General features: G+C 46.5%; 1 protein-coding gene across 1 annotated transcript in view; it reads left to right on the top strand.

Moving 5' to 3' along the window:
• Positions 1-15,724, top strand: part of FKBP5 (FKBP prolyl isomerase 5) — an 84,487-nt gene that overhangs the window by 27,644 nt on the left and 41,119 nt on the right. The window contains exons 3-4 of the mRNA XM_049765305.1: positions 5,106-5,248; positions 6,163-6,277. Of these exons, the coding sequence (XP_049621262.1) occupies positions 5,106-5,248; positions 6,163-6,277 (258 nt within the window). The remainder of the gene's footprint in view (positions 1-5,105; positions 5,249-6,162; positions 6,278-15,724) is intronic.

Raw genomic sequence — 15,724 nt, 5'->3', positions numbered from 1 at the left:
GCCAACCCAGGATCAATCCCAACATCCCATATGGTCCTCTGAGCACCACCTCTAGCCATAGGGTGTTTTTTTCCTTATTAAAAATGCCATGGGGGGGACAGAGAAATAGCATGGAGGTAAGGTTTTGCCTTTCATGCAGAAGGACGGTGGTTCAAATCCCATGGTCCCCCGTGCCTGCCAGGGGTGATTTCTGAGCATAGAGCCAGGAGTGACCCCTGAGTGCTGCCGGGTGTGACCCAAAACAGAAAAAAAGAAAAAAAACACATAAAAATGCCAGGGGAACTGGAGAGATGGTACAGCATGGCTAAGGCACTTGCCTTGCATAGTGGCTGACCTGGGTTCCATCCCCAGTATCCCATATGACCAATGCCAGGAGTGATTCCTGAGTGCAGAGCCAGGAGTAAGTCCTGAGCATCACTGGTGTGCTCAACAACCCCTACCCCCAAAAAAAGAAAACAAAAAAAATTAATAGTTTATTTATTTGTTTTTGGTTTTTGGATCACACTCAGTGGCACTCAGGAGTTACTCCTGGCTCTGCACTCAGAAAATGCTCCTGGCAGACTCGGGGGAGGGGGGGGGGTCCATATGGGATGCCGGGAATTGAACGAGGGGCCATCCTGTGTTGGCCGCGTGCAAGGCAAAACGCTCTAACACTGTGCTATTGCTGCAGCCCCCATAGATTTTTCAAATGCCTCAGGGCTGGAGAGATGGTACAAGGGAGGTAATAAGGTTCTTGCTTTGCCTGAGGCTAATGATTTTCCCTTTTATGATCCCTGAGCACCACAAGGAGTGATCCTTGACCATACATCCAAGGAGTGGGTCCTGAGCTCTTCCAGGTGTGGCCTGAAAACAGTCATTATCATCATTGACATTATTACCAACCATCTAAATGTTAATCATTGAGAATGATATTTTGTGAATTCAAAAGGTTGATGGGTACAGAGTTCTGTTTTCAAATTTATTTTGGGACTGCACCTAGCTGTGCTCAGGGCTTACTCCTGGCTCTGTGCTCAGGGATCACTCTTGATGGGGCTCAGTGGTGCTAGAGTTAGAAACTGGATTGTTCACATGCAAGGCAAGTGCCTGACCTGCTGTTCTCTTGCTCCCTCTCCCTCTCTCCTTCAGATATTGTTTACCAATAAAAATGTCCTTATAATAGTAAATGCAAAGAGCAGACTAATTGGAATGAAAAGAGAGAAGGAAGTTGACAGCTTAGTACCCCCAGAGTTTACTTTTTTTTTAATTTGGTTTTCGGGTCACACCCAGCAGCGCCAGGGGTTACTCTTGACTCTATACTCAGAAATCGCTCCTGGCAGACGCAGGGGGGGGGGCATATGGGATGCCGGGATTCGAACCACTGTCCTTCTGCACGTAAGGCAAATGCCCTACCTCCATGCTGTCTCTCCGGCCCAAGTTTACATTTTTTTAAAATTATATTCTCTTTGCTTTGCCTTGCACCCCAAGTGTGCAATGAGTCTGCGTTCTTTCTTTTTTTTTTTTTTGGTTTTTGGGCCACACCCGGTAACGCTCAGGGGTTACTCCTGGCTATGTGCTCAGAAGTCGCTCCTCGCTTGGGGGACCATATGGGACACCGGGGGGATCGAACCGCGGTCCGTCCAAGGCTAGTGCAGGCAAGGCAGGCACCTTACCTTTAGCGCCACCGCCCGGCCCCCTGCGTTCTTTCTTTTAAATCTGGGAAATGCTTCTAAAGAAACACAAGATTTACAATTCTAGACATTATTTCTATGCCCACCTCAGTCCGGCTCTTTGCGCCTTGTGTTTCACGATCCGAGATTTTAATGTTCCCAAATGAAAAAACAGGCGTGATTTCTTCAGCTAGGCAGGGGTCTCAAACTCACTGCCCGCGGGCCATTTGCGGCCCTCCTACAACATTTTGTGGCCGTGGCCCTGCCCTAGAGGAATCTTCTTTTGTTTTGTTTTGTTTTGCTTTAGTTGTTTGGGTCACACCTTCAAATGTTCAAGGCTTACTACTGACTTTGCACTCAAGGATCACCCTGACTTTGTCTCCTGCGGCCCCCAGGTAAATTGAGTTCGAGACCCCTGATAGAGGCTCCTATGAATTTCGTTGACAGGCTGTTGTTTCAGCACGAATTCTCTCGATGAATTAAGCTTTGACTGATTGTTCTCACCCCCAGTTCCAGCCTCATGCCCTTATTTATACTGTAATATTTACTTGCTTCTAAATCGAACAAGACAGTGTATCTATGTCCTACTCTAATGGGTGTGCCTTGGAAGGAAAGAGGACATAGCTGGTGTTGTTAGTACTGAGACAGACCTTTGCTGCTTGTGGCTGGTTAGATATGGTACATAGATTATGTAAACTAGTGCCCTGAAAAGTTACAGTTTTTTTGAAGGAGCTTCTCAAGTATTTGCCTTTAAGTCAGGGTTGAGGACCAGAAAGAGAGCTCAAGTGGTAGAACACATGCTTAGCATATGCATGACCAGGTTTGATCACTGGCACCACTGGAAATAGCCCTGGTAGCCCCGGAAATAATGATTGCCAGGGTAATATGGATGATGCTTCAATGAAAGTGGCCCTGGGTCCCTAGAGCACTGCTTTTGAAAAAGATGGGTGGAGTTGGGGGGTGCAATAGAGTATGTGTTACACTCTCACATAGCAAAAACAATGCTCTCGTGACCCACACTAACTTTAGCTGAGTAATGGTGACAGGAGAGTAGCTGAGCAGCACCAGGCACCATGTTTCTAGTGGTGATCTGAAACGGCCCCTACCAAGCACCACTCATGACCAAAGGAGTGTAAGAAACCATTTTGGAGGGGACTGTGGGCTCAGTCTCTCAGATCTGAAAATCATATTCACCACCGCTGGCTCCCCTGAGCACTGTTGGGGGGCAACTCCAGTCTTAGTTGAGAATAACCCATATGGGACCGGGGGATAAGGATCATACAGTAGGCAAGTTGGTTTGCCTTGCCAGCAGCCTCCCTAGGTTCAAGTCACAGTATCCCCTAAACCTTACTAGGTTTATTACCAAACAAAATAAAAAACAAACAAAAGTAGTTGCTGTTCCTCCCCAGACTGTAGTATTACTGGGTATGGCTCAAAGCCAAAAAATCTTCCTTTTTTGTTGTTGTTGTTGGTTTATTTTGTTGTGGTTGTTTGTCCTGAGCACTGCCAAGGGTGTCTATTTATTTGGATTTTGGGCCACAACCAGCAATGCTCAGGGATTATTCCTGACTCTACACTCAGGAATTACTCTTGGTGGTGCTCAAGGGACCATGTGTGATGCTGTAGATTGAACCTGGGTTGGTAACAGGCAAAGCAAACATCCTGCCTGCTCTGCTGTGATTCCAGCCCCCCAAAACCCTTTTTTTTAACTTATGAACCTTAAAGAAATTTTTTTAGGGGGAGCCCATACCGGCAGCAATCAGAGGTTTCTCCTGGTTCTGCGCTCAGAAAAATTACTCCTGGCATGCTCAAGGGACCATATGGGATCTGGGGATCAAACCTGGGTCAGCCAAGTGCAAGATGAACGCCCTACCCACTGTGCTATCACTCTGACCCCTCCAGAAAAGCTTTTATTATTCTAAATTTTGAGAAGGGGGGAAACCTGTTTTATGGACTCTGTTATGCAATTTTAACTCTTTCTGGTGTTTCTCATTCATTATCTTTCTTTTTTTTTTTTTTTTTTTTTTTTTGGTTTTTGGGCCACACGTTGCTCAGGGGTTACTCCTGGCTGTCTGCTCAGAAATAGCTCCTGGCAGGTACGAGGGACCATATGGGACACCGGGATTCGAACCAACCACTTTTGGTCCTAGATTGGCTGCTTGCAAGGCAAACGCCGCTGTGCTATCTCTCCGGGCCCTCATTCATTATCTTTCTTGGCCCAACTAAATTAGAAGCTTTCTTGGGAAAAAGTTCCATTCCCCATACTAGTTTTGTTCCATTCCTGCCTAGAGAACATATTCTTCTTGTCAGGGTTGACATTAGAAATGGAGCAACACCTGCAACCCAGACACGTTCTGAAGATCTCGTTGCCATCACCTTTCAGTGACCTAATCTTGGGGCCAGGCCAGAGTCCTGCCTTCCCTGCCCAGGGCCCGGCTTAGGCTCAGCAGATTGTGCCCTTTTTTAAAACCTAGTTTGGTCCTGATGACTGCCTACCGTACCCTTGGGCTTGAGCATTGAACCCTTCAGCCAGTATTAAGGTTCTGATATTGCGGGGATATTGGAAGTGAGGGAGGATCCCAGGCCCCTGGACTGTTGTTCCTCACCCCCTCAGAGATAAGGTCTTTACTTTTGACTGTTTACTTTGGATCAAAAAATAAATATTTCATAGTGTGTACATTACTGAGGGCTTTTATTTTTGGCCCCTTCCTAGCTGTATATGGAGCAGAAAGAATTGAAATGTGGGGTGAACAGAAGACAGTGTAGAAACCAAGGCATGCACCTCAGCCTAGTGTATCTCTGGTACCACATAGCACCCTGAGCATCACTGGGTGTCACCTGGGCACCTCCTGAGCACCTTTGCATAGCCCTAATGGTCTCCAGCACTGCAGATCCAAAGCAGTGCCACTAGTACTGAACCGCTGGACCGGATGACTAGTGTCACTAGGAGTGGCCCCAGGTTCTTTGAAAACTGCCTGAGAGCCAAAGAATTAAAAAAAAAAAAAAAGCCATTGCGATAATAAAGCAAGTAGGGCACTTGCCTTGCACATGTCCAGCCCAGGCTCAATCCCCAACATCCTGTATGGTCTCCTGAGCACCATCAGGAGTAATTCCTGAGTGCAGAGCCAGGAGTAACCCCTGAGCATTAGGTATGGCTCAAAAGTTGAACAAAAAGGAATTGAAATTTAGGTGCCAGAGATGTGGGTCAAATGGTCTTCAGAGCAGGTGCCTTGCCTGTGTGAGACTAGGTTGAAGCCCAGCCTTCCCATGGGCCTGAGCAGTGTCAGGTCTGGCCTTGCTGCCCCCTCCCTTCGAATTGCCAGCCTGAGCACTGCCAGGAGTGACAGCCCACCCCTAAGGAAACAGAAGAGGAATTGCAACACTGAACACTTGGTTTGAGATAATTGAGTTTGCTAAAGTGTGACTTTATTGCTTCAACTCTCTTTCTCTTTCTCTTAGGCCAGGTTATCAAGGCATGGGACATCGGGGTGGCCACCATGAAGAAAGGCGAGATCTGCCATTTACTGTGCAAACCGGAATATGCATATGGCGCTGCTGGCAATCTCCCCCAGATCCCCTCGAATGCAACACTCTTTTTTGAGGCAAGTATATGTGCCACTGCCCAGCCCACTCTGGCTCTGAAGCAACAGGCAGTGGAATAAAGAGGCTACAGCTGGTGATTGAGAAACAGAGTTGACTTATTTATTTTGGAGCTTGGCTTCTTGAATTGTTTCCCACAAACCCAAGGGGTGTGTGCCAGGGCTTTCTTAGAAACGTGTCTCTGGCACAAAAAGGTCATATCCAAATAAACAAAAGATACCGGGCTTAGCTAGAAGCACACTGGTCGCTGTGCTGGACTCGCAGCTGACGAAAAAAAAACACACGGCTGTGCAGAGGGAACAATGGTGGAAGGACACCTAGACCAGGTCCCCAAGGTGTCCTCACCTTACCACAATTTGGGCATATCAGACATCACTTCTTCCCTGGAAGCCATCGGCAATAAGGAAATGTTCATTCTGTGTTGAATCTCACATTTATTGGGCCCAGCCTGACTTGGAAATTAACAGGGAACAGGCCTGAAACGTTGGAACTGGGTAAAAATACACATCGAGTCGTGTGTCATTTTACATTTCCAAATGGGAATTCCGTGACTCCGGGTGGAAAAGTGGTGGCCTCTAGAGCCAGACACACGAGTCCAGTGCCAGCACCTTGTTGCCCTGGCTGTGTGCCCACCAGGCAGTTTTCCTAGTATTTCCTGTCTGTCTGTGCGCTGCCTGTCCCACAGGATGTACTCCGAGACATTATCATTACACAGGGGTTCTTTCCGTTCTTTCCAGGTATTGAAAAGAACTGTGTTCCTCCAACCCCCCCTTTTCCAATAACTAAGATGCATAGATAAACACCAAACCGAGTTGTGTTTTGTAAAACGAAAGGAGATGTGGTAATGCTTGCTATGGACAATGTCAAATTGGCTTTGTTTGCTCTTTTCTCAGCCAACTCCCATCTTCCTTTCTAGATTGAGCTCCTTGATTTCAAAGGAGAGGATTTATTTGAAGATGGAGGCATCATCCGCAGGATCAAACAGAAAGGAGAAGGATACTCAAACCCAAATGAAGGCGCCACCGTAGAAAGTAAGGAGTGACTGCCACGGGAGGGTGCTGGTCCTTAAAGGTTGGGTTCCAGGGGCTGGAACCATAGCACAGTGGGTGCCATTTGCATGCATTGCTGTGACAAACCTGGGTTTGATCCCTGGCATCCCATATGATCCCTGAGTCTGCCAGGAATGATCTCTGAGCACAGAGCCAGGAGTAACCCCTGAGTGTGCTGGGTGTGGCTCAAAATGCACCATTCCCACTACCTCCAAAAATGTTGAGTTCATTCACCTGGATGAAATGGAGATTATTCACTAATTCACTAATTATTCTCATGAGTGGCCTGGGCTGTGTGACTCGAGTGATAAAGCACCTGCCCAGGACAAGTTCAGTCATGGCAAAGACAGGCTGCTGACCCAGCAGCCCCCAGACCTACCCTAGTGGACTGAGTACCTCTAGGCTCCCCCAGTATCTGTCCCCACAACTAGATGTGCAACCTCTGGGGAGCACCATGGTTAAGCATGTGTGGCCCCAGAAAAAAGAAGGGAAAGCGGGGACACCAAGAACTTGAATCCGGGCCCGGAGAGATAGCACAGCGACGTTTGCCTTGCAAGCAGCCGATCCAGGACCAAAGGTGGTTGGTTCGAATCCCGGTGTCCCATATGGTCCCCCATGCTGCCAGGAGCTATTTCTGAGCAGACATCCAGGAGTGACCACTGAGCACTGCCGGGTGTGGTCCAAAAACCAAAAAAAAAGAAAAGAAAAGAAAATGGCCAGTCTTTGAAGGATTCAAGTTTTTTTTTTGTTTTGTTTTGTTTTTGGTGAAAAGCTTGTTTGAAGTAGAGTATATCAGGGGCCAGAGAGTACATCAGGTAGGATTTGCCTTCAGAGGTTTGATCTCCTGTACCCTATATGGTCCCCTAAGTCCACCAGGAATTATCCTTGAGTGCAGAGCCAGGAGTAAACCCTGACCATCACCAGACCTGGCCCAAAAATTAAAAAATAATTTTTAAATGAAAAGAAATGGAATTTGCTAGATTCGGCAAACTAGATTACCCGAGTCTTGCCATTTTTAATGTCTCTTTCACTTTGGACCCATCTCATTTCTCTGATTCTGACGTTACTTTAAATTCAGTCGGCTGTTACTGAACTGGAAATAGTATAATTAGTCTTATGAAGCGTTGCCGTTCAAATGTTTCAATAATTCTCAGTCAGGACAATTTTCAGAGTGTGCAGAGGAGAGCTCAGATATGTGTGATGGAAAAGTACCTGGGCTGGAGCAGAAGGTAGACTCTGGGCTCAGCCGGCTGGACTGTGCCTGGCTGAACACAGACTCTGCACTCAGGATTCGCCTGGCGGGGCTCGGGGGACTATCTAGGGATCATGCCCAGGTCAGCGCATAGAAGGCAAGTGCCCTACCCACTTGACTATCCTCTTAGGCCAGCTTAGAACTTGGTGATTTCAAAGGTCCTGCTTGCCAGCCCTAAAGATCTGCAATGGGATGGGAACATTTATGAAACCACAGGAACCATAGGAAATGGTCTTCAGTTTTGAGGTTTTATAGGACTAATCTAGTAATATGTTCTTCAATCTTTTCTTGAGATTTTTTTTTCCGTTTTTGGGCCACACCTGGTGGTACTCGGGTTACTCCTGGCTATGCTCTCAGAAATCGCTCTGGCTTGGGGGACCATATAAGACGCCGGGGATCAAACCCAGGTCCATCCTGGGTCAGCTGTGTGCAAGGCAAATGCCCTACTGCTGCGCTATCGCTCCAGTCCTTTTGCCCCTTTTCTTGAATTTTTTAAACATACAAAATTGAGGATTTTTCTTCCTATGATAAATACATTAGCTTCTGGTTCAGACTTCTCTCTCTCTCTCTCCCTCTCCCTCCCTCTCTCTCTCTCTTTCTCTCTCTCTCTTTTTTTTTTTTTTTGGTTTTTGGGCCACATCCAGTGACACTCAGGGGTTACTCTTGGTTATGCGCTGAGAAATTGCTCCTGGCTTGGGGGACCATATGTGATGCAGGGATTGAACCAAGGTCCATCCTGGGTCATCCGCAAGGCAAACGCCCTACCTCTGCGCTATCACTTCGGCCCCTCTCTTCCTCCTTTTAGCTCTCTTTCTCTCTACCCTCCTTTCTCCTCCACTCTCTTCTTCTCCTCTCCTTTCTTCTCTCCTCCCTTTCCCTCCCCTCCTGTCCTCTCATCATACATAGGTTTCAGGCTGGAGTCCCCACTGGAAACCTCTCCACACTTATTTGAATAAACACTCCAGACCCAGAGACACTGAAATTGATGCCAGGGTCCTACCTGTGCTGGTCATGTGTTCTGCTACTTAAGCTTTCTCTCTGATCCTTGACCACATATAGTTTCAAACTAGGTTTTGTTTGAGGTTTTTTTTTTGGTAATTACAAAAAAACAAATAAACAAAAAACCTTTCCCATTGTAAATAATACCACAAAAATCTCTTGGTAGAGTTAACTTTGGAGCAGGCTAAATTCATTCAGAACTTAATTTTTATACTTCTTTGATGGGAATAATTTAAGGGTTTTATTTTGTTTTGATACAAACAAGTTACAACTGATACAGAGAATATTACCTCATCCATCCACATCTTATTTCACCTACAGTTTTGACATCTTCCTCTACCAAACTATACTGAGCAAGGTCAGGGAGTCACTGATTTGATACCACTTACTGTTCTTGCATATCTTATCTGGATGTGGGGGGAGACACACACACCTGTTGATCCTCAGAGTGACCCCTGAGCACAGAATGGGAGGTAATCTCTGAGAACCATAATGGAAGAAGGATTAAAAGACAAGGAACAAATTTAATTGGACAGATACTTAGAACAAGTTGAACAACTTGCAAATAAGTAAGTACAGGGCTGGAGTGCAGGACTAGCTTGCACAATCTGAGTTCAGTCACCAGCACCCCTGCCTGCCCTCACCCCACTTTTCAAGTATCCTAGAATGTGATTCTGGAGATCACCCAGCACTAATGGGTATGCTTGACCCTGCTGGCACCTCCGCACCACTGGGCATTTGACCTCATCACCAGGTCTAAGCACAGTCAGGTCAAGTGTCAAAAGTCTCCCCAGCCCCCAAACCTTAGGAGCACTACTTGGGAGTTCATCCCCTTCCCAGTCATTGATTGATGGTAAAATATTTGTGTGAGGGTGTGATGTAAAAGAAGATGCTGTTTGTAGAGTCTCCTACAAATTTCCTCCCAACCAGACAATGATTACAAAGGGAAAAGAGTGAACTTTAAGGCGGTGAGCCTCGGGGCTGAAGTGATAGAACAGTGGGTAGGGGTAGGTAGGGTGCTAGTCTTGCATGCAGTTGACCCACGTTCAATCATTGGCATCCCCTATGGGTCCCTGAGCAGTGCCAGGAATGAGCCCTCAGCAAAGAGCCAGCGGTAAGCCCTGAGCAACATCAGGTGTGGCCCAAAGAGCAAAGTAGACCAAAACAAACCAAAGAGAAAGAAAAAACGGTGAAGGATTGTGGACCGGAGAGATAGCACAGCAGTAGGGTGTTTGCCTAGCACGCAGCCAATCCAGGATGGATAGTGGTTTGCATCCCGGCATTCCATATGGCCCCCGTGCCTGCCAGGAGCGATTTCTGAGCATAGAGCCAGGTGTAACCCCTGAGCCCCTCTGGTTGTGACTCAAACACACACACACACATACACACACACACACACACACACACACACACGCAAAGGCGATGGATTGAGAGTATTACACACACACACACACACACACACACACACACACACACACACACGAAGGCGATGGATTGAGAGCATTAGCTACTTTCCTGCAAACTAACCAGCCAGTGATCTTCAAAAATGTCAGCTATCATGGGGCCAGAACTGTGGCACGGTGCGGTAAGGCATCTGCCTTGCTGGCACTAGCCTAGGATGGACCACAGTTGGATCCCCTCGGTGTCCCATATGGTCCCCTAAGCCAGGAGCGATTTCTGAGTGCATAGCCAGGAGTAACCCCTGAGCATCACCGGTTGTGGCCCAAAAACAAACAAACAAATGTCAGTCATCAGAAATGGTCCAGGAAGACTAGAGGGGACTAGGGCACATGACAACTAAACTCAACTTTGGACCCTAAGTTTAATTGTAGAACTAAAAAAAGGGAATCGGTTTGAGAACTGCTAAAATTCAAAGAAAGGACCTGAAACTCTTTTTTAAGGACACAATACAGTAGGTTCAATGCTTGCTTTATATGTGGCTGACCCCAGGGTGATACCCAGCACTGTGAGATGTCTCAGTGATCCCCGAGACATAGACCACAGAGTGGCACTGGGAGCCATCGAACCTGAGTTGGCTTCTTTAAAGCAAGCACCTACCCACTGTACCATCTCTTCGGCCCCTTGCTTGTTTTTTGAAATTGTGGGGACACCTTCCGGCAGTGCTTGGGACTAGCTACATGGCCCAGCAGTGCTCAGGTGCACAGTGCTCAGGGCCACACTTGGGTGCAGGGCTCGAGGGGCAGGGTGCATGTGATGCTGGGGATCAAACCCAGAGTCATCCACAGACAAGGCAATTGGCTTTCCTACCACCTGAGCCACAGCCTTGGCCACTCCTTTGAGTTTGGGTTTTTCCTTCCCCCCATAGTTTTGTTGCTTTTGGCACTACAGGATGTTCTAAGTTCATTTTGTACTGTTCTTTCCCCAGACCTAGAGTAGACCATCACGGACTGTGATTCCTTTTTATGGGAGAACAGCTAGAAACAAAGATGCTGTTATATTTGCTTGTACTATGGTATATTATTGCTGCTAGAACCTCTTAGCAGACAGAACTAGGTTATAGGTAAATGAAAATGTACTTAAAACCACATGTTCATCCTGACATTTCAACACTGGTTTTTGTTTTTTGTTTTGTTTTGTTTTGTTTTGTTTTCAGTGAAAAACCTAGTTCTCATTATTCACCACAGTGAGTTTATTTGACAGTTGTAGCAGACACTTAGTTTCAGAATTGCTAATTCATACTCCTGTGCAAAAAAAAACAGAATTCCAGAGTAGAAAATGTGATAGTTCCGGTGGAATTCAGGGAAAGTCACCCCCAAAATATGTCACTTTGGCATATTAATTCTTCTCAATGGAAGTTATGTGAGAAGCAGGTGGTACAAAGACATTCTGATCCTCTTTTCTGTCCTTGAACATGCGGGATAAATTCCCTGTGTGAAAATCCCCTTCCGGTAACGCAATAGAAACATCCTAATCACCTGAGAACCAGACTGGAATGTCAAATAGGTTATATGAGCCTGCCAGGGTCATTTTATTTCTACAATCCCAAACCTCTTTCTTCTTGTCAGTTGGGAGCTATAAATGCTGCCTGAGTCTGATATCTTTGAGACCTCAGTGCTTTTTATTTTTTTCTTTTGGCCACACCCACTCCTGGGTTATTCCTGGCTCTGCACTCAGAAATCACTTCTGGCAAGCTCAGGGGATGTTCTTGAATACCAGGGATCGGACTTGGGTTGGTCACTTGCAAGGCAAACACCCGACCCCTGTGCTATCACTCAAGCCAGATTTATGTGTTATTTTTAAAGTAGTTTATTAATTGATTGGTTTTTGGGCCACACCTGGCAATGGTCAGGGGTTACTCCTGGCTCTGTGCTTAGAAATTGTTCCTGGTGGGCCCGGAGAGATAGCACAGCGGTGCTTGCCTTGCAAGCAGCCGATCCAGAACCTAAGGTGGTTGGTTCGAATCCCGGTGTCCCATATGGTCCCCCGTGCCTGCCAGGAGCTATTTCTGAGCAGACAGCCAGGAGTAACCCCTGAGCACCGCCGGGTATGACCCAAAAATTAAAAAAAAATAAAAAAAGGAAAGAAATTGCTCCTGGCAAGCTCGGGGGACCAGATGGGATGCTAGGAATCGAACTAGGTTCGTCCGGGTCGGCCGCATGCAAGACAAATGCCCTACTGCTGTGCTACCTCTCTGGTCTCCTGATTTGTTCTTTGAAGCACAGCATTACAAAATGAATCAAAAACTTTTGCCAAATTATGATCTTTGGCTTCTTTTATTTTTGTTGGTTTGTTTACTTTGGGGAGCAGCACCCAATGATGCTTGGGGTTTTACTCCTGACTCTATGCTCAGGAATCTCTCCTTGTGTGCAGGGAACCATATGCAGTGCTGGGGTTCAAGTTGAGGTTAGTCTCATGCGAGGCAAGTGCCTTACATGTGCTACTTACTTACTCTGTGCTATTTCTCTAGTCCCCCTTTTCTCCTTTTAATAATTTGTCACTAAGTGTCCAGGGAGATAGTCCAAGAGACTAAAGAAAGCATATGATTTACATATGGGAGCCCTAGGTTTGATCTCTGGTGTGGGGGGAGGTCAAACCCTTTGTTGATGGTCTCCAAGTCAAAGAATGATTCCCAAAAAGATAAATTGAATCCCATTCTTCCGTCCCCCCTTTTGGGGGAGACTTTGATAATAATATCCAACGTGAATAATCAACGAGTGCAAAAGATTAGGGGACCAAAGGTTCAGCAAAGAAAGTCTTTTGTCAGTTGCAGCCAGCTCCAAAAAGCAAACTGAACAAGCCGTCAGTTCTGGCAAAAGAGCCCCCTCTGCCTCCCCAACAAGCTATTTATTTGTTTCCTTAATCACCCCCACCTGGAAGATCCAGGTGGGATGACAGGCAAAAACATTATTACAACAATCACACAACACTCTGGTATCACGTGACTCCCTGAGCACTACCAGAAATGGTCCTTGACTTACCCAGGAATAGTCCTCATGTACCACGGAGTGTGGTCCCCCAAAACTGTCTTTGTGAAAGAAGAATTTTATTAGCTTGGCAGGATTTTCTTTTTTCTCATAGAAATTTCAAGGTTGGGCCGGAGAGATAGCTTAGAGGTAATCATTTGCTTTTTATGCAGAAGGATGGTGGTTCAAATCCTGGCATCCCATATGGTCCCCTGTGCCTGCTAGGGGCGACTTCTGAGCGTGGAGCCAGGAGTGATGCTGAGTGTGACCCCCCCCCAAAAAAAAGAGAGAAATGTTAGGGTTTATTTTGGCGGGGCACTCAAAAGTGGTCAGGGCTTATTCCTGGCTTTGCACTCCAGAATCACTCTTGGTGGGTTCAGGGGAATCATATGGGATGCTGTGGATTGAACCCAGGTCAGCTACTTGCAAGGTAAGTTGTACTAGTTGTACTACTTGCTGTACTAGACCAAATATTTCAGGGTTTTATACTGAATAAAATTTAAGAAAAATTTATTTTAATAAATCAGGATCATAGTGCTTACAAACAAATTTCTAGATTCTTACAGTGTATTTTTTCTTTTTTTTGTTTTTGGGTCACACCTGGCAGGGCTTAGGGGTTACTCCTGGCTCTACACTCAGAAATCACTCCTGGCAGACTCGAGGGACAATATGGGATGCCAGGATTTGAACCACCATCCTTCTGCATGCAAGGCAAACACCTTACCTCCATGCTATCTCTCCGGCCCCCAGTGTATTTTCTTTTTTTTTTTTTTTGTTTTTTTTTTTTGTTTTTGGGCCACACCCAGCGGTGCTCAGGGGTTACTCCTGGCTGTCTGCTCAGAAATAGCTCCTGGCAGGCACGGGGGACCATATGGGACACCGGGATTCGAACCAACCACCTTTGGTCCTGGATTGGCTGCTTGCAAGGCAAACATCGCTGTGCTATCTCTCCGGGCCCTTTTTTTTTTTGGTTTTTGGGTCACACCCGGCAGTGCTCAGAGGTTACTCCTGGCTCTATGCTCAGAAATCGCCTCTGGCAGGCTCAGGGGACCATATGGGATGCCGGGATTCGAACCACCGTCTTTCAGCACGCAAGGCAAACGCCCTACCGCTATGCTATCTCTCCAGCCCCCAGTGTATTTTCTTATATCAGAAAAGATTAACATTTTGATCTTATTTTTATTGATTGTAAAATGTCACTGGGGCTGAAGAGATAGTACAGCAGATAAGGGCACTTGCCTTGCACATGGCCTTTCTTTAATCCCTTGGACTATCTCCCTGGACACTTAGTGACAAATTATGAAAAGGAGAAAAGGGGGACTAGAGAAATAGCACAGGGGTAAGATAAGGTACTTGCTTTGCATGAGATCCATATTGTCTGTTTCCCCAAGCATGGCCAATAATAATTCCTGAGTGCAAGAGCCAGGAGTAAGCCCTGAGCATCACTGAATTTGGCCCAAAAACAAAAGTTACTTGGGATGAGGTGGGAGCTAAAGAGATAGTACAGTGGTTAGACACTTGTTTTGCATGTAGTCTACCCAAGTTCGACCTTCACATCCCATGTGGTCTCCTTTGTTCTACCAGCGTAAACCCTGAGCATCACCAGGGTGGCCCCAAAACAACAACTAAAAAGTCACTGCGGAGTTGGAGTATTATAGTAAATAGGACACTTGCCTTGCATGCAGTCAACGTAACACTCCACATGGTCTGTCCAGCCCCTCCAGGGGCATACACACATGTGCATGTATATGAACACATGCACAACCACTGTGTTCTAAGTTACTCCATTTGACATTATTAGGATAATAGCTACTGTCGTCATCAAGCTTCAGTTTCCTTGCCAGCATGGCTGCATTGTTAATTTTGAGGTTTGCTTTCTTAGAAAGTCCAATCTGGCTAATTTAAAGCTCTAAATATCTGCCAGCCTTTCTTCTTCTTGCATCTTCTAGCTGTGGGCTTCACTCCAAGCAGAGGGCATATCCAGATGCTGTCTGCGTGTCACTCTCCTGCAGCCTGTCTTAACCGTGCTTTCAAATGCATTTGAATGCAAGGAGCGCAGACCGTTGGCAGCATTTTCAAACATGAAGCTTCCACCTGAGTGACACGCAGGATCAGGTAGTTGGCGTGCCTGCACCTCTCACTCCTCCCCCAAATCCCACTGAAATGAAGAATGGCAAGAGAGGTGGCAGCAGCGGAGAAGGATTTCAGAAAGGAAGAATTCCTTATTGGTGTTGAAACCTGAAATCTCTGGAACACCAGAGATAGAGAGGAATCTATGGGGATGAATATCTCAAGCCAGTAAAAAGCTGATGGCAACTCGACTCAGGAGACCCAGCCCAGAACCAGGTGTAGAAAACTGCTCTGAGAAGGCCTGTAACTCCTCTTCTCATCCAGCCTGGGTAGAACTTCAGACAAAAAGTCTCCTGGGGTGAGGCTAGGAGGGCCTCTGTCAGCAGCCAGGAGTGGGAGGAGGAAACAATATGGGGCAGGACTGGGGGCCCAGCAGAAATCAGTGGTACACTGCTCAGGCAGTGGATCATTTATTTTAGAAAACTAATAAAGAATAAAGCAGCAAACTCCAGAGTGCTTTGCCTACTGCCAACCTGGGTATGATCCCCAGCATCCTGTATGGTTCCCTGAGCATCACTGGGTGTGGCCCCAAAGCAAAAACAAACCCAAAAGTTGCATACCATGTCAGGGATTTAAATAGCTCATATGATGTTTTGTGGGGTTTTTTTTTTTTTTTTTTTGGTT

This window comes from Suncus etruscus, chromosome 18 (assembly GCF_024139225.1).
Source record: "Suncus etruscus isolate mSunEtr1 chromosome 18, mSunEtr1.pri.cur, whole genome shotgun sequence".
NCBI classification, from domain to species: domain Eukaryota; kingdom Metazoa; phylum Chordata; class Mammalia; order Eulipotyphla; family Soricidae; genus Suncus; species Suncus etruscus.
This window is presented reverse-complemented; position numbering and strand designations above follow the sequence as displayed.